General features: G+C 19.9%; 1 protein-coding gene across 1 annotated transcript in view; it reads right to left on the reverse strand.

Annotated features, from left to right (window-relative positions):
- Positions 1 to 26,859, reverse strand: part of LOC129607648 (tyrosine-protein phosphatase corkscrew) — a 43,764-nt gene extending 16,905 nt beyond the window's left edge. The window contains exons 1-3 of the mRNA XM_055518785.1: positions 26,677 to 26,859; positions 25,402 to 25,592; positions 25,184 to 25,310 (exon numbers count right to left, since the gene is read on the reverse strand). Of these exons, the coding sequence (XP_055374760.1) occupies positions 25,184 to 25,310; positions 25,402 to 25,592; positions 26,677 to 26,690 (332 nt within the window). The 5' untranslated portion in view covers positions 26,691 to 26,859. The remainder of the gene's footprint in view (positions 1 to 25,183; positions 25,311 to 25,401; positions 25,593 to 26,676) is intronic.
- Positions 26,860 to 27,672: the final 813 nt, after the last annotated feature.

Below are 27,672 nucleotides of genomic sequence, written 5' to 3' on the forward strand. Positions count from 1 at the left end.
TTATAAAACATTGTTTACGATTAAAAATTTTATTCGATATTATTTTTTAAATATCATTATTACTAGTAAATGCAGTCAATTATATTTCACATCTACATGTTGTAAACAAAATAATAATATAAAAAATAATTAATAATGATGATATTTATTAATTTATATCACGCATAACTTCTGCTTACATTAGATATACATATACTACATATACTTTTAATTATAATATTAAAATGTTATATATAAAAAGACGCAGAGAGTAAAACATAATTTTAAAAGCTTGTAAACAAAAACTAAAGTTTACATATACGATTTTGACACTTTTTTATTTATTTAGTTTTTTCTTTTTATTTTTTCATACTATTTTTTAAATATAACCTTTCTAAACAAGTTTTTTATTTTTCACCTTTATTTTCATACTTCTGTAGTTATTTCCATAATATATATCCACATAACATGTCGTAGTATACATATAAGGTGTCGCACATTTGTGAGAACAATAATTTATTTAAGTCAATAATTAGAGTGATATTAGACTGGCTTTGGTATAACATTTTTCTTCAATAAAATAAAATGCGGAAAGAAATGTTGTTCATACTCGTTTTCTTGCAAAATGAAGTATCGGGGTTTTAATACACAATTCAGCTTATAACGGTAAATTGCTGAATTCAATCTTATAAGTATGAATTGCAGTACAACGGTATTAATACACAATTCAGCTTATAAAAGTTATTTGCTGAATTTAAGCTTATAAGTGTTAGTCGAGAAATACGGTGTTAATATAAAATTTGTTATGTAAGTTTATAAGTTTGATTTTCTGAATTGTGTATTAATAAATGTTTTACTGAATTTAAGTTTATAAGTGGAAAATACAATGCGGTACGAGTATTAATACACAATTCAGCTTATAAGTTTGATTTGCTGAATTGTGTATTAATAAGTGTTTTGCTGAATTTAAGTGAAAAAGTTAATGAAAAGCTGAATTTAAGTGAATTTACAAGTGAAAAATTCACTAATACGTTATTAATACGCAATTCAGCTTATAAGTTTGATTTGCTGAATTGTGTGAAAAGCTATATTACTAAGTTTTGAAAGTCAAGGACTCTTTTAGAACATTAGTAACAACGTTTGATACATTTTAATATTATTTAGGGTTGATTTTCAGTTAACTATAAATATTTTGAATACTGGAATGTAATGTATACATATATATAAATACATTTTTGAGTTATGTCGTTGTTTTTCTCATTGTGCGATATATGTGACTACATAATTTTGTTTTGTTTTTATATAAGTAGGTGGAAATTATCATGTCAGAAATTTCCTATTGTATAAACTTTTCTTTTTAACTTGCTTATTTTTTCTGTTATTGCTATTGTTATGACGCTTTAAAAATGTGTTTTTTCTTCTTAATAATCATTAGAGTGTCAAGAAAAAGCAAAAACGTGGAATTGAAGTCGAAAAATCGTTTTTAAAAGAATATTTTTTTTTTGTTGTTTTATTAAAAAGCAAATATTTACCGGAAAAATACCATTCATTATTTTTCTTAAAAGAATTCAATATTTTTTAATTTTTTTTTTTTCCAATAAAATTTTTCAATTTATTTTTGCCAATGTCTTGATAAGACAATAAGCAAATAATGCTAATTTAGAATTATAGAAGAGAACAAAAATTAGTCAGACACATCAATTTAATTATTATATTATTTGTCACCTATTTTATTTCATTTAGAGTCGGAAAATTTTTTCAAGTTTAACCTTATTATTAAATTCAATGTAGTGTAGACAATGCGGCACACTTATTAAAAATTCAGGTTGGTTACAGAATTTTTTTTTTTTTATCATTATTGTTAACTAATTATCGTAGATTTTTTTTTTTAAAAATAAAAAATGAAATTCTTATTAAGTCATTGGCTATTTATCAATTAAAATCAGGAAGGTACAATGTGTGTACGTGCATATTACATGAATATTTTTACCTTTTAAAACAAATTACTTTTGCTAATATTTATAAATCGAAAAAAAATATTTTAAATTTTCAATACTTTTCGATTATTTTTTCAGGTTCATTGACATGGAATTTTACAAAAAGAAAAAAAACTAAAATAAATAAAATAGAAAAAAAACGACAGGTCTTTTAAAAATGCGAATGAACATTAGAAATATATTGGAATACCTTATTGACCTTTAATCGAGTTCATAAAATAAAATGTTAAAAAAAAAGAGAGAAGAGGTCGGCTAAGCACATGACCGACCGCACGATGTATTTTTTATTTTTTTTTAATAACATTTATGAATTTTAATAAGATTATATACGTATATTGATTCTACGAAAGGGTCGTACAATATTTTATGAAAATTTCCGGTATCATTTCAAAAATTAAAAAAAATTAGTAATTTTCTAATTAGAACATTTCTAAAAATTTTAATTCGACTTTTACAGAAGAAGTTTACATTCAGAAATTTGAAATTTTTCTTCTCTTTAAAAAATGAATTATATGAATGTTTGGATATAGTGACTCACACATTCAATTTTTAAGAGAAAAAGAAGAGTAAAAATGATTCTTTTATTAAAGTTCAGCTTGATTCAGCGATTTATTCTGAATTTTTTTTCCCAATTATTAGACCAGAAAAATATTAATTTGATTTTTCGAAAACGGCCCGATGATTGCACATAATTAGTTCAAGACATTTTTCGAAAAAACCCTGGTTTAGAGAACTACACATACTAAAACAGTTGATCAAATTTGTTACATTCGTTTAGTAAAATCAGATATAAATTTTATTCAAAATCAGCATTATCGAAATTAAGATACAGTAATGGACTCATAACTCAATAACAAATAGTATATATTTACGATTCTCACTATCATAAAGAAATATGTATATATATTATATACAAACTTAGTGAAATTTGGTGCTAATGCAATACCTATTCTTATTTTGAATACAACACTACACATAAGAAACGAACGATATGAATTTTTAAGTATTGATCGCGTAAAATAAGCCTAATAAAATTAGTTGTTGTAATTAACCCTAAAGATAGCATGTATTAAATAAATATGTACGAGTACATAAAGTGTGACAAGGTTCTGACCATTGAATTTACAAAAATTTTCCTTTAATATTTTATATGAACTCTTTTATATAACAAAAATAATTTGTTTACATATATAGTTTTAAAATATTCAAAATTTATATTATAAATTTTTAAATATTTTAATTCATTAGAATTGCTAAGCTTTAAGAATAAAGATATCTTTTAAAAATAAAAAAAAAATAAAATTCAATCGGATTTAATTCGGCTATTGGTGACGTAAAGGATATATCACAAAGTTATATTGTAATAATCAACATTCTAAAATTGTAAAAGTTCATAAGAAAAAATTAGATGAAATTATTTATTGTACTGAATTTAAATATATATTTTTTTTTAATTTTAAAATATTAGAATTTTATTATAATTAATTAATAACTGGTATTGAAAAAAAGAACGGAAACATTTATGTTTATAGCATTAAGATAATTTTTATTTATCTATGAGTAAGAATATGTATATAATATAATATATAAATCATAATACATATAAGAAATATTCTTGAAAATCAATGAATTCGACGTAGTAAAATAATGGCAATTTTTTTTTTTAATTAAAAAATTAAATGTTAATAAAAAAAAAAAAAAAAATTTTTTTTTTTATTATTTATGTTGTTTGAGAATTTTTTAATTTACATATACTTATTTACTAAAGTTGTTTCCTAGAAATTGTATTAATTTCAATTTATTAATTATGATTTTTAAGAAATATTTTTATTCTATTTAATATTATTATTCAAAAAAAGTGCTACAGTAAGAATTTGCCTATTTCTATATAAGCTTTTTTTTTTGTATAGTTTCCGGCTGTCGGTATTCAATTTCTAAAATAGCATTTATATTAAATTATCAAAGATAAATTTATGACAAATGAGTCAACTACTCTCGTATATAAAATCATGTATATTATAAATAAAAATTGTAGAATACTTTGCCTATAAGTTCAAAATTTCATAATATGACTTTATTTTAAGCACAATTCAGTAATCAAAACTCATAAACTGAATTTGTAATATAAATATCGTGTTGCGACAATTTTGAATTCCCTAAACTAGAATCGGATCCTGTGTTATAAATGCAATATTTAATGAAATAGTTCTATTGACTTGTAATCAGTCATTTGAAAGTAAATTTAACAAAAACGAATGCAAGAAAGGTTTCCAAAAAAATTTATACTACATTTCACACGATATTCTCAAAAAAATTTTTAAAATATATACTGTTATAAAATTTATTTATTTAATTTCAGACAATTTGTATAAAATTATGCATGAGAAATTAAAATCTACAAACTAATCTTAAAAACTAATTTTTCTAAAACTCACATTGGTTTACAAAACATATTCTTCTTTTTTTTTAAAACCATATTTCTTTATAAATTACCGCTAAGGTTTTTAAAATAATAAAATATTTTGTCACTCAAATTTAATTATTATTTCTAATTTTATTGCAAATTGAATGTCTATTTATACAAATTTCTTATTTATTCAACAAAATTTATCAATAACAAATTCTTATGCAATTGTTTATGATAAAAGAAAAAAATGTTATTATTTTTTAATAAAATTATTTATTTAATATCTAAATTTTTTCAACTCATTTACTTATATATTGACCTTATTTGTATATTGTTAAAAATCGAATTCCTTTTTAATTGTGTTATCAAATTCAAATTAAGAAAAAAATATTTATTATAATATTTTGATTATATAAAATTAAAACTAATTTAATTGTTATATTACATATATACATACATTATATATATATATATATATATATATATATATATATATATATATATATATATATATATATATATATATATACCTAACAATAAAAAAAAATCAAATATTCTTAAATAGAAAGCACATTAAGAAAATTAAAACTGCTGTACAAATAGAAAAATTAGATTACATATTATTATAGAAATAAATAATTTATAAATTTGTAAATTAAAATTGTTTATTATAGATATATAGATATATGCATATATATCTATATATATATATATATATATATATATATATATATATATATATGCAATTCATGTTTTCAATTATTTGAGAAAAATATTTTTCAAGTGATCTTAAAAAAAATTTTACTATTTAATTTATTACGAATTATTAATTATATTCAAGTATTTGAGTTTTGATTATTTTGAAAAGCAACTCAAATAACAAAAAATATAATCTAATTTAAAATTTTAAATAAGAATTTTACTTATAAAAAATATTTTAAATGTAATTATCTATTATGCAATTATAAGATTTTATTTAAAATTATTATATTGTATAATTTATTGTAATAAATTGAAAGATAACAGATAATAGATATAAAGTATATAGTAATAATAAAATAATTTTAATTGAAAAATTCGAACAAATCAAATAAAATTTTTAAAATTTGTTTCATAACAGAGAATCGACGACATTCAAGTATTTCAATATTTCTAATTAAATTACAATTTCTGATTGTTGATATACTAATTTTAATTGAGTTGCTCGAATAAAAATAATTTTAAATATTATACGAAGATATATGTATATAGATTCTGTAAACGTCACCAATAATCGAACTAACACTCATTGAACTTTATTCTCAAGTTATCGAAATTAAACTATACAAATGTCGTTACGATTTGAATTTGATATTTTAAATGGTGATCGCAGTGAAACTTTTCAGGGATTAGTAAGAGAAACATGTGTTTAAATCATATTGTAGTTGTCGTTCTGAAGCGGCGTAGGTTAAGTAAAGTTTTTTTGTCACGTAAAGTATTTAGTTGTCATATGTTCGATACACCACAAATAAAATTATAAGAAATAATAAATTTTATAATAAAATACAAAAAGTAATTCATCAAATTTGTTATTTTTATCATAAAAATTACAACAAGAAAACAATTTGAAAATATGGTAAATTTTTAAAAAATTTGAAGTTATTGGAATATACAATGAATTCGTAAATCAAAATGCAAATGAAGACATTTTTTACTTAAAAATATAAATATATACATTGAAAACAGTAGATTTTTTGGTAACAGTAAAGAACACCGACGTGCGCGGCGGTATCTGGCATCGAATGGGCGGAATTTTGTGAGCATTCGGAAATTGCTGTCCAATTCTCTTGGGAATATCTCCATCTTTATACTTAGAAGAGGGGTATTATAGAGACGGGAGCGTGAGGAAACTTTAATAACTCGCAAATGGCTACAGTATCTTTTTGACCTACGTTTTAGGTAATTTTTTTTAAATTTTACAATATAATAATAATTAAAGCGTTACTCTCATACTATGACCTCATTTTATTAGATTGTTGTTGATTTGTTGGGACTTATAATATTTTTGTTTTTTGTATATTTTATCTTTTATTTTGAAAATAATATTTATTCTTTTAATTTCTCTTATCATTTAAGCAAAGACAAAATTTCAACCACCATTTGTATTAAATTTAAATTTAATTCTAAAATATTAAAGTAAATGACTTAATACAAATATTATGGCAACAATTTATAATGAAAAAACAAAAATATATTAAAGTATTGCTAATTTTAAAAACTAAAATCCAAAACCTAATTGATAAATATTAATAAATTGAATGGATGTGGAATGTTTTTTGTATATTTTTGTAATTAACACGTACATATATTAAATTTAAAAATTTATATACATACATTTGTATAAGAGAGGGAGAACCTCTAATCACGTTCTATATTTTAACTATTTATACACAAAACTTTGTTATTCAGGTATAATTACGGTATATTTGAACGAAATTTTATTACTTTTCTCGATATTTCGTCTTTATTTATAATTGTTTTTGTTTTTGATTCTGTTTTCACAGAATTTATTTTATTAGCACGTCTCGAAATGATTTTTATGTATGCAAAGAAATACAAAGTAAGTAATTTCATTCTAAATTGATTTAATATAACAATAATATTGCAATTATATAAGTAAATATAATAAAATGTAGCGCAAAAAAAAAAAATTATTCATAAATTTTATTTAATAAATTTTTTTGAAAAAGTTTTCTGTATTTATTGTAATAATTATTTTATTTATTTATTTTTATAGCAAAATTTCTAATAAATTTTTTTTAAATTAACTGTTATATTAAATGAATAAATTTTAAATTTATTTAAAAGAAATATCGGTAAAGTATTAAGCGTTTATTAAGAAGAATTTATAATTCTTTTTTTAATGAATTCTTAAAAAAGTCAGAAAATTCAAAAGATATAATATTAGATTGTATAACAATTAAAATAAGCCTATTTTCTAAAAATAGAAAATATATTACGCATAAAAATTCTAATTAATATAATTTATTAAAAACACCTTTCATATTATTAATTTTCTACAGAAATAATTAAAAACTATCACCATATTATATAAATAATACAATTTAATATTTTACAATAAATTCATTTAAATAAATTATTTTCAAGGTGCAAAATACAATTATTAATTCTATATTATATAATTTTAATTGAATACTTTTTAAAAATTCTTTAAATAGAATCATTGCAGTGTTTAATTCATTCAGATTGAAAAGATTCTTTAGAAATTTCTATTTAAAAAAAAAAAATATAATTAAAAGCTAGAGAAAGTATTTTACCCTCAATTATTATCATTCCCCCCCAATTATAAAATTATGAACTTGACATCAATTATAAATATATATGTGTATATATAGAGAGAGAAATTCTGATTTAATAATGGTATTCCATTATTCCAATATTCTAATTAAAAATTCAAAAATAGAAAATTTTAATTAATATTAAATTCTTATTAATTAAATAATTATTAAGATAAAAATATTTCATAAGTATTTATTCTATTTTAAAAAGAGTTCAAATGTTAATAATAGAAAGTTTTAATTATTTATTTAATCATGCATTATTATGAATTCAAAATAGAAAAATATATTTTTATTAAAATTAAAATTAAATTCTTTAAATTGTTTTAGAATATGACATAATAATATTTTTACATTTAAAAATACTTTTCTCTTATTTATGAAATTAAGATCTCCTACGTATACCCTATATTTTATGGGTATATATAGAAAAAACATAAAATGGGAATTGGTAGAACTGACCCTGTCAAATCTGTGATAATCGCGAAATTTCAAAACTATGTTATTTACGTCTCTATAGACAGTTATGACTAAATCGACTCAGAATTCGACGCTGGTTAAAAAAATATACTTGCGTCTTGTAAAAGGAGTGGCAACACGTTCGTACGGGTATTCTAATTATTAATTAATCAGTTGCGTAAGTTAATTAAAAATTTCATTACAAATTTCAATACAAATCTCTAACAGGCTATACTCTTATGACATATGGCGAATTTTTAATAATTGTAATTAAAATCTATACAAAATAATGAGGAAATATTGTAATATTTTTTTGGTTTGATCAACTTTAAAATTTTGATGAAAAACATTAATATATATGGCGATCTCAAGTATAACATTTAATATTAAATATAATAAAAATATTAATTAATAATTTTTATATTATATGATCAAAGACTATAGCCGAAACAAAAATAAAAAATGAAAAATTTTTTAAAATTTTATTGTCATTTTAATGAAAAACACTACATACACAATTTAGTAATTAAACAAAACATTGTTTAATTTTTAATTTGGCAAAGAAACAAAAATAGAGACTAGATTTAATTAAGTGTATATATACATGTACTTATAGTAGATCTTAAAATATTAAATAAAATTTTAGAATATTAAAAATTTTAATTATTTTAATAGTTTTAGCAATTATATTTTGTCATTAATTCTATAGTTTAAGCTTAATTAGTTAAATCTATAGTATTCATACTAATATATAGTAAAATAAGCCTATATATCGTTAAATATATAGTATATATTAAATAAAATATATGTTTTGTAGTAAACAAATAAAAATATACGTAGGAAAAATGAACGCCTTCATGTATTATGTAAGTCTATTTTGTAATTTTTACTAAATACACCTTAATTTGAAGGCGATTTGATATATTAAAATGTTGAAATTATTTTCTTTATAATTATTAAATAATCATATATATTTATACAAATGAAAAAAGTACAGAAACTATATAAAATTATAGTCAAGACTAAGCTGATGAGAGCAATGAACGAAAATCTTTTTTTTTTTATTATTAATTACTTTCACCACACTACAAATTTATTGGAACATAGAACGTTTTATATATAAACTGCAGTAAATACACGTTCATTGTTCTTCATTTTGCAAATATTTCTACTCTTTAAATAGATTCCCATTTCCTGACAAATATTCAATAATTTGCAATATCTTTATACATAATTACAATTACAATAATAATAAATTACAAAATTTTCCATTAAATCGCAATTTCAGCATAAATTTTGTTAATTTTTGTATAGCTATTTGAATAAGCTTTAGTCAAAAAATAAAATTCTGCGTATATTTCAAACATATTTATTTTGTAAATTTTTTTTTTTGTATATACATACTTATTATAATATAAATAAATTTTATTTTAATATACATTAAATTGAATGTGTGCCTACGCACGCAATAAATTAACATTAGCATTTTTCAGAAATTGCGATCCAATTCTATAACAAAAAAAAAAGGAAAAATTATATAAATGTACATATAGTATATATGTACATATATGTTTATATACCATATATACCATTTATTACAATAAGAGTCGTACACTTTACTAAATCGATTACGTCTCAAATAACAAAGAAATTTTAATCGGTTTTACTTTGTATTGTTAATTTTTTCTATACATGGATATTAGTGGGATCTCTTTCTTCAGAATCTTGAGACTAGAAATAAAAGTTTTTGTGCAAAAGTACATGGTTTTTTTTAGTACATATACAATGGAATTGGCATTTACCCTCCTGTCCGTTAACTAATTTGGGCTAAATGAATAGTTTTCATTTCCCTCAAACAATTGATAACTCTTATTAATTTAATAGCACTTATTCAAACAAAAAGAAAAAAAAATTGTACATGTGGTTGTTTTATTAACACCATTTTCTTAATATTCTCACCCTTAAAGTACGCAATAATATTTCTTTATTGCATACTTTAAGGATGAGGATAGAAAGACTAAAATAAATAAGAAATAATTAATTAATAACAAAACTATTAAATAAATATAAATGGAAAAATTAATTTATATTATTGAAAAAAATTAATATAAATGAAAATTTGCATTTAAATTTATAAAAACAAATAAATTAATAAGAGAATCTTCTAGTAATTTTACTACTTTAATTTATTTTATAATGATTCATTATTAAAATTATTTAAATAATATTATTATAAATATAAATTTAATGATAAAATTTAGAAAATTGTCAAATAAATAGCTTGTTTGCTAAAATACTTAATATAATCAAGTATAAAACTAGTTTCCTAATTATATAAACTCTATATATGTTATTTAATTTATAGATAAAAATAAATGAATTAATTATATAAATTTAAATTTTTTTTTTTCAGTATATAAATTGCTACTATTATCATTATTATTAATTATTAACACGTGTATGATAATTTCAAATTATATTATCAAATTAAGAAAGTAATAATGACGAAAAAAAAAATGTTAATTAAGTTGCATTAACATAAATATGAAGATTATTTTCAGCTAAAAATATTTTAAATATAAGACAATAAGAGGGTCATTAAGCTTATTAACAAAAGAAAAAGTAAGCGAACCAATTAATTAATTTAATAAGAAACACAGAAAATTTTCAAATTTACACGCTAATTTTATTGAAATCGTTAAATTAATCGTTGACATTTACATATTAAGAGATTACTTCGACCGGAATATCATACCATTTAGATCGACTGGAATATCATACCATTTTCATGTTCAATACTGTTTTGAAGGCTACAATACGGTGCCAAATATATCATTTTAAACAAGACAATTATCATTTATTAGTAATAAGAAAAAAATCAAGAGGGTTGAAATCAGATGATACAGATTGCCAACTAACATCAACCAAAATCTAGGCAGACTAAATAATTTCAAATTAATTGAAGCCAACTGCTCATCCGAACTAATATAATTATTTTCTAACTAATACTTGCAAGTATTAACAATTTGGACGTGTTATTCGGGCGTAAGTCTCAATATTATGAATTAGCAAATCAAACTAACAGAAACTATATATATACTGAATAAAAATCACGAAAATGCAAAAAGATAAGAAAAAAATTTTAATATTTCAAATCATATGAAATTTAGCCCTCTCTGGAATCTACCATTTTATTATGGAATAACTTGAAGATTTTTTCAAATATACTTGAAAATTTTAAAATTTATTAGCATTTTTGTATTCAACATTTAAATAATATAGCTAGATATAAAAAAATTTTTTTTTTTTTTGTTTTTTCTTACAAATATGGTAATTTTATTTCATTTATAAAAATCTTCATACCAAGCCATATGATTCATAAATATTTCTTAAATCATTTTAATAATATTTGGGAAAACATATAGAAAACCATCATGTATCATGAATAAAATTGGAATTGGAAATCTGAATAAAGAATCAAAAATTTCCAAATTAAGTAAAATTATTAAATGAGAGGCAATGAAATGAAATTAATGAAATTTTAATAATGAATTTTATTCCATTTTTTTTTTTCGTGTCAAAAATTAATAATATAAGAAAAAAAAACAAATTTTTTTTTTAGTAAAAAACTGATGAAACCACAAACAAAATTATGTTGTATATGTATAATTTCTTCGCATATAAGTAAAATGAAATAGGAGCAAATAATTTTGAATTTATTTGAAGAAAACATTCAATATTGGTGCGGGTAATTTAAATAATCACTTTACAATTTCGTTTCTGAATATAATAAAGCCAATTAATTAGAAATTAATTTGAATTTATTAAAAAATAATGTCAAAGTTTACCTTAATAATATAAAAAAAATTACCAACGTTTTCTATTGAAAATTTTCTCTCTGTGTATACTTTACCATATTTAGGTGCGTATACACAGAGGGAAAATTATACTTAAATTACAATTAAATTATTAAATTATTCACTAATTAAAATATTTTATTAAATCATATAAGGTTTGTTCTCCACTACTTAAGAATGCCTTTTATTAATAAGAAATTTGAATCATAAATCAATTTTTAATATTATTTTAATATTATAAATATTAAATAACTTATTTTATAAAATATAATAATTAATATTTAAAAAAAAATTAAATAAAAAATAAAATAAATTCAATACTAACATAACTCTATATAAATTAATTCGATTTTCAGCAATTTCTTTTGGTAAAATTTTCAATTCAAATTGATATAAATCAATTTCTTCATCAAATGTACTACTTAATGAATTTGTTCTATTATCATTATTATTATTATTATTATAACTATTATTTGTTATATTATAATTATTATTATCATTATTATTTTTATTTTTAATATTTATATTTTCTGTTGGTTTTATTTTTAATAATAATACATTATTATTATCAATTTTATGACTATTATTATTATTATTATTATTATTTGTTAAATTTGTATAATTATTATTATTTTTATTATAATTATCAAATGTATTTTCATAATTATGATTATGATGTTCTTTGGCTCGTTTTTTTAAGTAATTAACAGTATTAATACTGTTTGATATTTTTGTAACATATTTTTGAAACATTTTTTTTTATTTATTTATTATTTATTTATTTATTTATTATTTATTTATTTATTAATTAAAATTAAATTTATTTGCATAAGTAATTATAATAATTTGTTTCAAAAATCAAAATTATTGTGTTATTCAACACAAAGTTTTAAATTCTTTAAATAATCAATTAAAATTGGATTTAATTAAATTTTTGATTTATTTTCACAAATAATTATGAAATATTTATTAATCTTTTTATTATTATGACTTCTTTGGTTTTTATTTATGAACATTTTATATTTTATGTAAATTTTTTCAATTAACTAAATTTATTCAACTAAATTTAGTTTTAATAAATTTTTTTTTTTTTAGTTGTGATTAATTAATTTTGTCCTGCAATATAACTGTATGTGTATAGCTTCTCTTACACTTATTTTATCAATAAATTAACACTTATAATTTTCAGTGATTATTGAATAATTCATAAAAATTATTGTTAAAAAATTCACTGTCATCATACTCATATTGGGTCAAATACTCATTAATAATTTAAGCTTATTCATCTCTCACTAATTTAGTATATGGTGTATATAAATTTAATGATTATATTATAAAATTAATAAAAATATTTAAATTTTTTAATTAATGAAATGATTTTTAAGGCTTTTTTTTGTATATTAAATAATCATTTTTTAATTTAAAACTTAAATTTTTTTTTTATTAAATTGCGTTGTTAAATAAAATAAAAAATGAATTTCTTTAGAGTTTATTCTTCGATTTGTTTTAACCGGAGCCGCAAAATTTAAATATTATTTTTTTTTTTAACATTTTTTATGTATATATTAAAATATATGGACATATTTTACATATACATAATACGTATGTATAATATATTTTTTTTTATAATATATTTTTTTTTAAATTTATTATTTAAAATTAACACGTTGTTATCGGTTCTAGTAAATTAATGAAACTAAACTTAAATCTTGCAAAATTTTTATATTTTATTTTAGTCCAAATTGTTTATACAAATATTTATTAAGTATATATACACATGTAGAATATATATGAATATTTTTATATAAATTAATATGTGTGTATGTAAAATTAAATGTATATACAAATAATAATAATAAAAAAGAGAATAAATAATAATGTTATGCTTTTTATTTCTTATTATTGTTTTCTTTTACTCATTATACGTATATATGATTTTATACTACACACACATAAATTATATATATATATATATACTTTTATATGTTGGTATATTATAAAATAAATTTATTTTATTTTAATATTAATATATGTATTTAAATATATCTAGTTATTTAATATAAAATGTTTTGGATTAAGTACACATAAACTCACAGATTTCGAAGATATTGCACATATTTTAAAGAATTGTATATATATATATATATATATATATATATATATGTACAATTTATATAAAACGCATAATACAAGAAGATATTTGATACACTAAAATCTAAAAAAAATAGAGCAACTACTTAAATATTTCATCAGATTTTTGTTTTTTTGAAGAAGTAGAAGAGTTCAATTAAAATTTCAAGTTCAGTGATAATGAAAGACATAAAGTTCAAACCAAGTTCGGGCTTCATGAGCTTATTAATAAGTTTGAGCTTCATGAGCTTATTATAAGTTTCATGAGCTTATTAATAATAACAAACAATATAACAATCGAATATACTTATTAAAAAAATATTTTTTGAACAATGCTTTTAAAATACATGTCGCGAGGACTTTAGGTTTAGAGAACCGATGCAATAACTGGCGCAAAATTTGTCACATATGGATTATATGTAAAAACAAGTCAATATTTCTAAAACTCTCTTGAAATATTAAATCATATACTAGGTATAAGAAATTTATTTCGAAAATTAAAATAGAGTGCCTTCTAAAATATTTTTGTATTCTGAATTTAATACATAGGCCACGGGCAAAGGGTTTGTTCTCTATTTTACCTATGGATTTGATCTCACTTTCTCATTTCATATGCCAAACTCAATTAACAAATAAATGACAACTGCATACACAAAAATATAAATATTATTCAAATTTTTTTGACACCTAGTGTAAATTTATATAAAGACCATAATATTATTTTATATACTTATGTAAGTATAAACGAAAATAATATGAGTGATAGACTTTTACGATTCAATGTTCAAGTATAGTAAAATTTAAAAATGAAAATCAAAACAATTTTTATGTACATAAGTTTACAACATTTTATGCCTATTTATGTACATATATATATATATATTTCGAATGTATATATACCTACTTATAAGAAGAAGAAAAAGAAATAAAGAAAGAAACAAAAAAAAAAAATGCGCGAAATTTTTGAATTGCAAAAGAAGAAGCAAAAGAAATTAATAAAAAAAATAAAAACCGAAAAAGGCTTTTATTTTACTTGTAGAATGTTAATTTTTTTTTTTCATTTCTTTAAAATTTTTTTTTAAGTTTAATATAAGTGTGTATATTTATATACATGTATACAATATATACGTAAATACTCTTAAACTATTAAAAGCTTTAAAAGTATTAAAGCATTTTTATATTGAGAAATTTAAAGATATAGTTTCCTTCATTTCATAGAAAGATTGTATTTATAGGAAGTCATCTACTTTTGAGACACCTTGTTTTTAAAAAAAAAAAATTAAATTAAAAGGGAAAGTATTCCAAAAACACACTTAGCGCTATCTAGTATTGTAAAGAAACAACAACGTACGATATTGTAATATTAATAAATTTTTGGCAGTACGTGCGGAGCATGGCAACGCTACCTAACCTAATCTAATTTAAAATGAATATTATTATAAATTTTAATATTTAAATTTCAAAAAATTATTAGACTTAAAAAGTATTTCGAATCTACATACATACATAATACAAATAATTCTTAAATTGTAAACCATTTATTCAATAAAAACCTTTAAAAATTTTATATATAATTAACTTTAAACTCATTAAAACCGTGTCTCCTAAGACTCAAACAAAAACCACTCAATAAATATCAAATTCAGCGAACAAAAGAATTAAAATTTTTTGCTTTTGCCGAATAACAAAAATAACTGTAATACCAAATATTTAATTGTAATTTTTATGAAACTTTTTAGTATACCGCAATTGTAATAAGGGTTCCCTCCTTATTACTTTATTATTCAAATAATGGAAAATTTATTTTAAATATTAATAAATAGCTACCTAATTCTTATTGTTTATTTCTAAAATAAAAAAAAATTCCATTCTACAATTCCATTCTACAATTAAAAATATAAATTAAATATTAAAAATTACGATAAAACTTCAAATGTTTCTACTTATTTATTTTATATATGAAAACTAAACACAGAAAACTTTAATGTAAATAAATGTACAAAAAATTTTATAATTAAAAAAAAAAATATGATGAAAAGTTAACAAGGTGCTCAATATTATTTTATGATAGGTTGAAGATTAATCTAATTTTTTTCTTTTTGTTATTATTTAAAAAACCACATTTATATTGATAAATTTTTTATAATTAATTAAGCTTAAAGTTCAGCTTTATTCAAATTTTTCTATAATATCAATAAAAAATTTTAAAAATAAAAAATATTATTATTTGAATTTTTATTTTAACAATTGCTATTTAGATTTCTTGAGGTTTATTTATTGAACTATTGAAATATTCGTACAATAATTATTAATAATAAAAAATAAATTATACAAGTACTAATCAAACATTATGGATGTAAGAACAAATAAAATGAATGACAGAAAAAAAATATTTAATAATATAGAGAGAAATGTAAAGGAAATAACAAGTGCACCAGACGTTTTTATTATAATTAAAAATAAGAAATAAAGAAAAAAAAACAATTAATTTATTTTTTTTTTATTAGATAACAATATCGTATTTTAGTTATTACATATAAAACACGTTTTTAACCACCTTCCCTTTTTAATTAAAAAATTTAAATGAGAAAAAAATATTGCACAAATTACATTGGGCCTATTTACACACTGAATATATGCATTGAGCGAAAATATACACAGTATTAAAATTTGTAGGTAAACGGTAAACTCTCACCAAGAGACAAGTTTTATTTTTATAGATAGGAGAAAGAATATGAGAAACATAAAAGAAGATATGAGAAATTAAAAGAAGGGCTGTTCAGCGTGGAAAGGACTATGTACAATTCGATATAAATTAAATTTCAAATGCTGTCACAATTATGGTACGAGTATTCATAAATAGATGGCGTTACTAAAAAAAACTTCTTACAATATCTTTGATTGATTTTTAGAATTAATCTCAATATAATTATTATTATAACACTGTGTAATCATAAAATTTTAAAATTAATAAAAATGTTTATATCTCACATGTGTAACACTCTAAAATTCAATCTATATGAAATAAAATAAATTTTATTTTTATTTAAAAATCGATTGTTATATGAGAATAAAATTTATTTATAAAATTGAATATTTACGATAGGACTGGCATTTATATAGAAACAAATGTACGTATGATTATTGCTCGCAACTATAACTCATTTACGTAACCTATATATACTAGGTTATTATATATGTTATACGTATAACACCTGAAATGTTATACGTATAATAAAATGCCAAAAATATAAAAAAAAAAATGCGTAAGACAAAAATTTCAAGTTTTATTTCCGAATTATTATTTAATATTATATACTTGTATAACAGTAAATCTAATTGATTTATTTTATTATATTAAATTACTCCAACATTCTTTATAATTTAAATTCATATGTATACGTACATAATACACACATGTACATATAAATTTACTCAAACTTTATGATATTTTATGAAATAAAAATGAAAGAAATAAAAGAAAAAACTTTTACTTCCTATATTATTTTAATTTATTATACAAATATGATAGTTACGAAAGAATTAAATCTTAAAAAAATTTCGATAATAAAAAAGAAATAAGAAAAATAATAAAAAATTAAAAAAAATTGAATTAAAATGATATTAAATTTTTGCATATTAAATGAAAATTTATTTTAAATTGAATAAAATCTCTGGATTAAGCCGGTATTTTAATTTTTTTTTGTTTAGTTTTCATATATAGCTATTATAAATATATTGATTATAACAATTTTATAATATAACATTCTCATATACATACATGTATATGTGTTATATTTGTATTTATATACTTTTATAACTATTATACTAAAAAATATTTTAAAATTTTTAAAATAGGTTTTGTATTTGGAATAAAACGCACATTTTATATTTTTTTTCTTCTCTTTCTTTTTTGTTTGATTAAATAATTTTGAGGTGATAATAATGTAACAAAAAAAAAATTTTTTTTTGCCATTTTTGATTTATATTTTTCGGTTTTAGTATACGAGTATGTGAAATGAAAATAATATTATGCAAATTTAAAAAAATTTAGAATTTTAATATTTTAAAAATAACAAACACCTGATGAATTCAATTTGAAATACACATTAAATTTTAATATATAAGAGAATTGTTTTCAGAAAAATTGTCATTCACATGACACTTATTGAAAATTTCTAACCTCAAAATTATTTAATAAAATATTGAAATTTTGAAAAATAATTTGTAAATAATTTGTAAACAAATATATTGTACATACACTACGTAATCCTACATATTTCTGTTAACTTTAATTTGTCTAACTCAAGTATCTTTCTTGCTCGAACTTTTTTACGTCATTAACATAGTTCGAGATATAGAAGTTCTACTGTACTTCAATTTATTGAATTTGTTATTTGCATATGTTTAGCTTTTAATTTCTATACGTTTAGTAATTAATTAATAATAAAAATTTTGTTATTAACTAGAAAAATCTGTATATAAATACTAAAATATAAACATGAAGATATTCTGAAAAATATTTTTTATAAAAATTGTAAATTTAAAAATTATTTTAATTGTTTTGGGAAAAAAATATTGTAAAATGTTTATTGAGCCAACTTAAGCCATCGTGTATACTATTGCAATATTTACTGTAGCCACATCATAGTTTTGTATTTTTTTTTTTTGGGCAAGTTCCTCTTCTAAGTCTTTTGTTTTAGAAAATGGGTCCATGAGAATACAGGTATGAAAAATTACCGGTTAACTGGTATATAAAAGTATGGTATAAAGTACAATCATAGTACAATTTTTAAGTCATATTGTAAACTTTGTTTTTTCTTAAGAATTAAATTCACTCATAGTATTTATTTTACATAACTCTTATACATTATAAAACTAATCATATATATGAATTTATTTTTGTGTTATACACATATTTGTACATATAATAATAATTTATAAAATGACAGCCATAATACTGTATTCATATTTTTTCTACACCTTTTTGAAATTTATGTGAAGATTATTATAAAATTAAAATTATTTAATTTTATATTTATTCAAATTGATATTGTATATAACTATTGTTATATTTGTATAAATGTTGATAAATGTAAAGTTACACAATCAATTTAATATATATATATGTATACATAATGTGTATATGTACACATATTTTTTTCTCTGTTATTTTTCTACTCTTTTTTTTTTTTGACAGAAACATATCAAAACTAAAAGTCAACATGACCATATGTGATAAATATTTTTTTTTCATATTAATTTTTAAATATTAAACTGTCATGACAGTATTAAAATGTGTAAAATTGATAAATATATATGTACATATGTGTAGGTGATTTTTTTTTGTTGTTGTTTAAATAATTAACAAATTACTAGCTATACAAAGAATTGAATTGTTTTATTTTTGTATATGTACATATGTACTTTAAAAATATTGTTAATAAAATTTCGAATTAAAATTAAAAGGAAAATTTTTAATATATTGATCATTTTATATGTAAATAATTTCAAGAAGGCAACACCAATTATGTATGTATTCCAAAAAAATTAATTAATATCAATTAAATTTTGTCACAATCCTAAAATTTAAAATTAATTCAGGATCACAATTGTATACTATTACATATTTATCAAACAATAAAATATGTTAAACAATTCTATAAAATTAACATTAATAAGATTTTTCAAATTATACTCTACAGACCGAGTATACCTATTATAATTTCGGAGTAATTGAATTTGACAAAGTATAAGTAAATTAAAAAAAAATTAATTTATTGTGATAAATTTTTTGTCACATTGCTATATACAAAATAATGATTAAATTTAATTACGATACTCGTATGTTTTGTATAATATTCTTTTACTTTTTAATAATATAATTGGCATTAAATTGACCGTAATTTAATTAAAAATTAAATTGACATTTCGGGTGAGTAAACTACATTACAACAATAATTTTTAATAAACTTAATTATTAAAATCACCAAGTAAACAAATGCTTTATTTTTTTTTTGGTAATTTTCTTCTTAAAAATTTAAAATAATGATATTAAAATTATCTCTGTTTTTAATAAAATTATTTTACGGAAAGTAATGGGCCTTTTCATAATCGCCTGTAAATCACGATATATAGTAAAAATTGCGCTATATTTATGTTCATAAACAAATGTTGCAAATCAACAAAGCTCATATATACATTGCTAAATTTTAGCAACAATGTGAACTGTTTTGATTTTATAGTTAAAATTATATTGCATATATTCAACAGGTTATGATTTTGCAGTATTGCGTTTCGCAGTTATTGTTTTGCAGTATTGTGTTTATGAAAATCTCTAATAGTATATTTAATTAATTATTTCTAATATTTAATTATAAAATCATTTTTAATTCAAAATTTCTAAAATAATCACATTTTTTCAAAATTTTTGTAAAAATCTCCACAAATTATTTCTGATTTATAATATTGTTTCTTATTAGTCGAACAATATATGATAATCAAACAGAATTTGAATTTTTTACGAATTACTACAATATTTTTATAGAATTTTTCTTTTATTACTCATAAAATAATCATGAAACTATTATCATTTTTATAATATTGTAACAGAATATCGGAGGTAGATATACTTACATACCTACTATGTATATCTTACATGTCATTCCATTCAAAAAAAATTTTTTAATATACAATAGTCATACCGTGTAAAAACATAATACCTACTTATTTATAAAAAAAGAATAGTAAAAAAAAAAAACTTATGTATTTCAAAACTTTACAATGAAAGTCATCAGTCTTATATTTTTTACTTTCTGCTTTTACATAAACGAAACTTATTCAAACTAAACAAAAAAAAACAAAATACGTTCATTTTAATCTCTTTTTTTTCTTTTTTTGTTATTTATTTTCCTTTAGTTTGTAATAACCTTGACTTTGTCCTCTCGCTAAAAAATTCTTCAAACATCATCTTGAAGTAAACTTTTATTTATGTATGTATATAATTGTGGTTTATATATACACATACTTAATAATGTTTAGCGTACAATACAGTTAAAAAAAAATTTTTATATAAGAACGATGAAAAAGTCTACGACCGTTTTTATATTAAAATATTCGTCAAATTCAAAATTACGTTAATAACATCATTATAAAATTAAGTCTTGTAAAATTTTAATATTTTGAGCTTAGTGCTTGAAATGCGGCAAGGAATATTGAATTAGTATAATATCTATGTAAAATAATATTTTATAGCTTTTAATCTGAAAATATTACAAGTTCTCAGCTCAAATTATTAAAATTACATTATTACATTGATAATTTGTATTTCGATAATAATCTCAGATATTTAAATTTCAATCTAAACTAATTAAATTTATATTAAGGATAATAAACTCATAAGTGTTAATGCATAACTGATTAATTATGTAGTAAGTATAGATTATAGCATCCGAACCAATTATATGTTTTTACTGTTAAAAAACTTATGATTGAATTGACTTAAGCACAATAATAATATGAACTCTACAGAAATATTTTAAAATACAAATAAGAAGACAAAAAAATTTCTTTTGTCATACTTAGGAAACTTTAAAAAAAAAAATTGAAATTAATCGCAATTAAATGTATTTCGGAAATTTGCAAACATAAAAACCCAACTAGAAACCAAAAATTTAATAGATTTTAAAAAAATTGTAGCTGATTATCAAGGCTAACTAATACTAGAATTAAAATTTCCTAAAATGTAATTATAATCGTACCATCGTTTTAACTAAAAAATAAAATAAGAAATTAAACAAATGTAATCTTGTAGTTTTCATAAAAATAATATTATTCTAAAATAAAACAATATCAAGGATTTCAAAACTACTTAAAATAAATGTTAATTTTTAATAGTTTTATAATAAATTAGTTTCAAATTTGTCACCAATTTTTATATTCAAACAAATAATTAAATGATATTTTTCACTACAACTCCCTAAGTTATCATTATTCTTGGAATTGTTTATTTTCAACTTTAATACACAAATTAATAATTATATTAAAAATAACTATAAATTACAGATAATTATATATTTTAATAATATAATTCAAAGGAAATTCATTATTAATATAAATATTGCATGATATTAATTAAAAAAAAAAAAAAATATATAAATTAATTAATACATTAATTATATTATTTTCTATTAATTTAATTTTGTACCGCAAAATATATAAAAATCGTAATAGTTTAGGAATAACAAAACAAATAATAAATCTAAAAAAAATATAGTAATTAATTGTTAAACAAATTCTGAAACACTTTTAAATCATTTCAGTAATTTTAATCAAAACAAACTATTTAAATTCATATAAAATTTCTAAATTTATTATCAAATAACATTTAATCAAATAATCCTACTTAATATGTCACAAACTAATTATTATGGAAAAAACTAGATAATCAATATAATTTAGCAAAAAATGAAATAAAATAAAATAAAAACAGAAAAAAGAGTTCTAAAAACTCGAGTAATCTTTAACAATAATAACAAAATAAGAGATAAGCATTTTGTGGAGGCGTTATTATGTATGTACGTACATAATATTATTTAACCACTTCAAATTTTCAGAATTATTATTTTTTTATTTATTATATTCAATACACAATTCTTGAAATTCTCTTAAATTCCAAAAATGGTTAAAAAAAACAAAAAACGAAGACCAGTTGAATCATTCTTATATAAACAACAACAAAAATTTAATAAACAATTATTCAGAAATTTGTTATTAACTTATGACGTTATAATTTTCATATGTATACATTTTAATATTAAAAACACAATATTTAAATAGCACTACCAACATTTCCATTAAAGGAAAAGAAAGCCTATAGCGTCATGAAAAGAAATAGCTCTGACGTTTTTCTTAACATTTTTGTTTCTTTTGTCATTGATTTTATTTTTTTTTTTTTGAAAGCATGTACGAAAAAATGAAGTGGGTGAACTTTAAATTCTGCAAGTTTAACAAGAAAAAGAAAAAATTATCACCATTTAAGAATCATTAAGAATGCAAATGGAAAACAAATGATCAGTTTCAAATAACATGTTACGTACTTAGTCACGAATTAATCATTTCATGTATATAGATTAATTTAAATGACTTAATCAAAAATTATAATATTATTGAATTTATGTACAATTACGCTTCTTCTTACATTATTTTCAACATAATTAAGTTGTCGGTCGAATTAAATTAAAAAAGTAATTTCTATAAAAATTCTGATAAACTAATTATTCTGGCAAAGTATTCAAGATTTTATTGAATAAAACAAAATTTTTATAATTAAACTATTTTTGATTTTTAGATTTAGAAAATGAATAAACCATTATGGTTAACACGTACTAGCAACACAAATAAAAATTATTTGAATAAAATCTATTCTAATGAATTCTTTTTGACGTCAATAATGTTCGCGTATTCGAACATTAAATACAAATTCTTCTAGATTAAAGATAAAAATAATTCCTACCCCCATAATTTTAATATGGTTTTCCAACTTGACAATATCATTTTGGTACTCTTCATTTTTTTGGTCTTCCATAAATCATTAATATTCTTCAAATACAAATTTTTAATATTCATTTGTACTACTTTTTAGGTAATCCACCATCAAAAAAAAAAAAATCCTAGGAAAAAAATTTAATAGCTGACACGGTAATCATAATAAAATGAACAAGCAGACATGATATATATGCATGAAAAATTAACGCTCTTCTACATTTTGTTAATTGCGTATTCATTTCCATTTTGAGAAAAATTTTAACCGCATAATCGTAAAATGTTAGCATATAAAACTTACCTAAAAATAAAATAATTTGAAAAAAAAAATATTAAATACTATTATACATATAGTTTCTAATTGCACTTGTTGCACGACATTAATTGTTTCTCATATAATTTACTAATTTTTTGAATCATAGAACATTTTTGTTAAATTTTGAATTATTTTTAATAATATTCGGGAAAAAATATTAAATAAACTGAAATATTTGTAAAACATATCCTAAAAACTACTAGTTGAATAATTAAATATTTGACAATATCATGAAATTCATGTTAACTATACAAAGATACTGAAATAATTGGGTAAAATCATTTGATCCGATCCAATTTAATAGTTAAGCTAGTATTATAAAATACGAAATTCAAATAAATTTAATAACAGTTGACAAAAAATTCGATTATAGTCCTTGATATAATTTAATAATTTAGAAATTCAATAAATGAATTTTATTTAAATAATTTTTACATTTAGTGTTGTATATTAAAGATTATTGAACTTTTAAATATGTTTTTATAGAAAAAACGTGCCTCTAAAACGGAATTACCTTAAATATGAAAATACATACATTTTTATAAAATATTTATATTTTGCCATGCCATTTATTTTAAATTACGTAAAAAGTTCATGGAAAAATTGTACATTATTATAAAATTTTAATAAAATTTTATTTAAACAAGAACAGCAAAATAAAACTTCCTAAAAAATTTTAAAATTACTATATGTAGCAGAGAAATACAATAATTTTATATTAATATTTACTATACATTTTTTTTTTTTATAATTCTCATTGCTTAAACTTAAACAATAAGAAATAAAAAATATTGACGCACGACAATAAAAATGGAAACAATACTAGAATACTTAATTAAGTGATCGAGATTTTTTTTTCGTATGAACAGATTATTTTTCCTTAAAAACTTATTTTAAGCTTCTACTTATTCTATAACAATAAAAATAAAAAAAAATTTTTTATTGAAGGTTATACAAGTGTTTATAAAGTTAAAAAAAAACACACGAATGCATTTACGTGCCTTCATTCATTCTCTTCATTATATTTAATTCGCGAAAAATTACTACCATCTCAAAAAAATAATATTTTAGAATTTTATTACAAGTTATCAGTTTTACTATTATAAATATTTCGATAGGTAATTGCTTGAATAACAAAAAAAAAATTAGGTACTTACCTTTCCGTTGTTGGTTCAGAACAAATTAATGGTTGCTTTAATTCAATTATTTGTCCATTTCTTTCCTTTAATTCACCGGTTTCCATGTAATATTGTACAAGTTCTGGTAATGTTGCAAATTTCTCTCCTTTAATATTTATTTTTTAATATATATAAAAGAAAAGATTTCTTTTTTAACAAAAGTTTATATAAAATTATAAAAGAAAAATTTATTATACCTGCATATAGATCAAAGAAATCTCCATTATTTTGTATTTTAATATGTGTAACTTCATTTCCACGCCTTACAGATAATGTATATGCTCCAGGTGTTGTAGTTGAATGACGTGCAAGAAATGAACCATCAAATCCATATTCAAGAAGCAGTCTTTCAGATTCAATGCCAGTTATTGTAGGATGAAACCACCTGCTATAATTGAAAAATTTTAATTTTATATAAGTACAGGTATTATATGTTCCTCTATTTAAAGTCTATAAAATTAATAATTTTTTTATTAGAAATTAAGGATGTAAAAATTAATGTTAAAAAAATACTTTAATAAATTTTGAATTCTTTTATATCGAAGTTGGTAGGGGCATTTTGTTAGAAAATGAAAAAAATGTTAGTAAAATTACAACTGTTAAGAAAAATTTTGATGCTCTTAGTGGAACGAAATAGTAGAAGGGTAGATGAAGATATTATCAAACAGTCATACAAAAAATCTATTAATTAATTTAATATTATTTTTCCTTTGAGTAGGGCATAAATTTTTGTTAAATTTTTTTTTTTACTACCTAAATCTTTATTGAAAAAAAATTTCACATTAACTGAACTTATCACAAATAAGTAAGATTTGCAATTTGACCTACTTTTTCAGAATACAAAGAAATTTTGTTTGAAATTAAAATATAAACTTAAAAAAAAATAATAAAATGTATAAAACGATTTTGTATCAGTTGATGATTTAATCTTTTTCAATTAGTATTATGGTTATATAGAAGGGTTTTGTTTTTTATTTTGTTTTTTTTTTTTTCTTGTATCCATATAATATTGTATACACATATAGATAGGTACCTACCTATGTACCTACCTACCTACATATTACATTCAAAATGGCCTAGTATATAGTTATTCATGACAAGTACTGTACTTAGAAGAGAGATAAAACATATGTAGGTAGATGATAGTTTACAATGAAACAAAAGCTGATCCAGATTATCTACATATGTGTGAAATGCATTCAAATTGCAAAATATAAATCAGATATAAGTATGTACACAATATAATTATTTGGTATATAAATTTTTTTTCTATTGTTTAGTAAGTATATGGAGCAAAAAATTTAATCAAATTTGGATTAATTTTATAGACAATTCGAATTTCTTTTTTAATATAGTTTCATTTTGTTATTGGTTTTTTTCTTGACATAAAAGAATTTTAATTCTAAATTCCTCTTTTTTTTTTCTTATTAGTATTTTAACACCATTTGAGTGAGAGAAAAAAAAAGGTTTACCTTCTAGAGATCATATCTTCACTTAATTCTCAATTTAAACAATGACTTTGAATCCACCAAAGACAGCTTAGAATTTTTTTTAAAACCTTAAAATTTTTTTAAAAATTTGATAATTACTTTAATTGTTTAAAATATTTCTTGAACTTAAAAATTATATATATATATTAATATATTGGCACTTTGAAACACACACCTCTCCCTAAATCAAAAAATTTTGACAACTAAAATCTAACAGTATTACCAGATTTATTAATCATAAAAAATGATTGGAAATAAAATTTTAACTGAAAACTATTAAACATGGTTTACTTTTAAAAATAAAAATCTTTTATACTTTCATATAAAAATATATATATATATATATAAAAATATATATACTTTCTATTGGAAATTAATTTTTATAATAACATTTTATTGATTTTATATAATATTTTATAAAATTAGTAAAAAAAAATTCTGCTGATTTTTCTAAAATTTTAATTTGTTTAACAAGAAGTGGTTTGGTAACACTTTCCAGAAATTCAGATTTCACTTATTGAAATTTGACATTATTTATTGAAGTTTAATTGTAAATTTCAAATTTGTAACTAAATTGACAGAAATGTCACAAATAAGTTTTCACAATAATTCACAATAGTTTTTACAAACTACATGTTAGTTACAGCTTCTGAAATATTTATAATTTGTATAAAAATATTTTAAAGAAAGAAAATAAACTGGAAATCTATCGCAAGACTTACGGAAACGGTTAAAGTTAAATTAATTCAATATTCCGTTACAAGTATCTCTAAATTACATTCTAATTTACATATAATTTTTTTAGAAAATCCTCCAGTAGAGAAATTTCTTTTAAAATGTTTAGATGAATTTGATTTTGAAATATTTTAAGCATTTATAATGTTATAAATTAATCAGAATTTGTAAAACGGGAACTAAATTCAGAAAAATCATATTGAAAACTAGAGTAAACTAGATATTTTTTGCGATATTTCTTTA

The sequence above is a fragment of the Condylostylus longicornis genome, unplaced genomic scaffold, assembly GCF_029603195.1.
Source record: "Condylostylus longicornis isolate FDR11 unplaced genomic scaffold, ASM2960319v2 ptg000028l, whole genome shotgun sequence".
In the NCBI taxonomy this organism is placed as follows: domain Eukaryota; kingdom Metazoa; phylum Arthropoda; class Insecta; order Diptera; family Dolichopodidae; genus Condylostylus; species Condylostylus longicornis.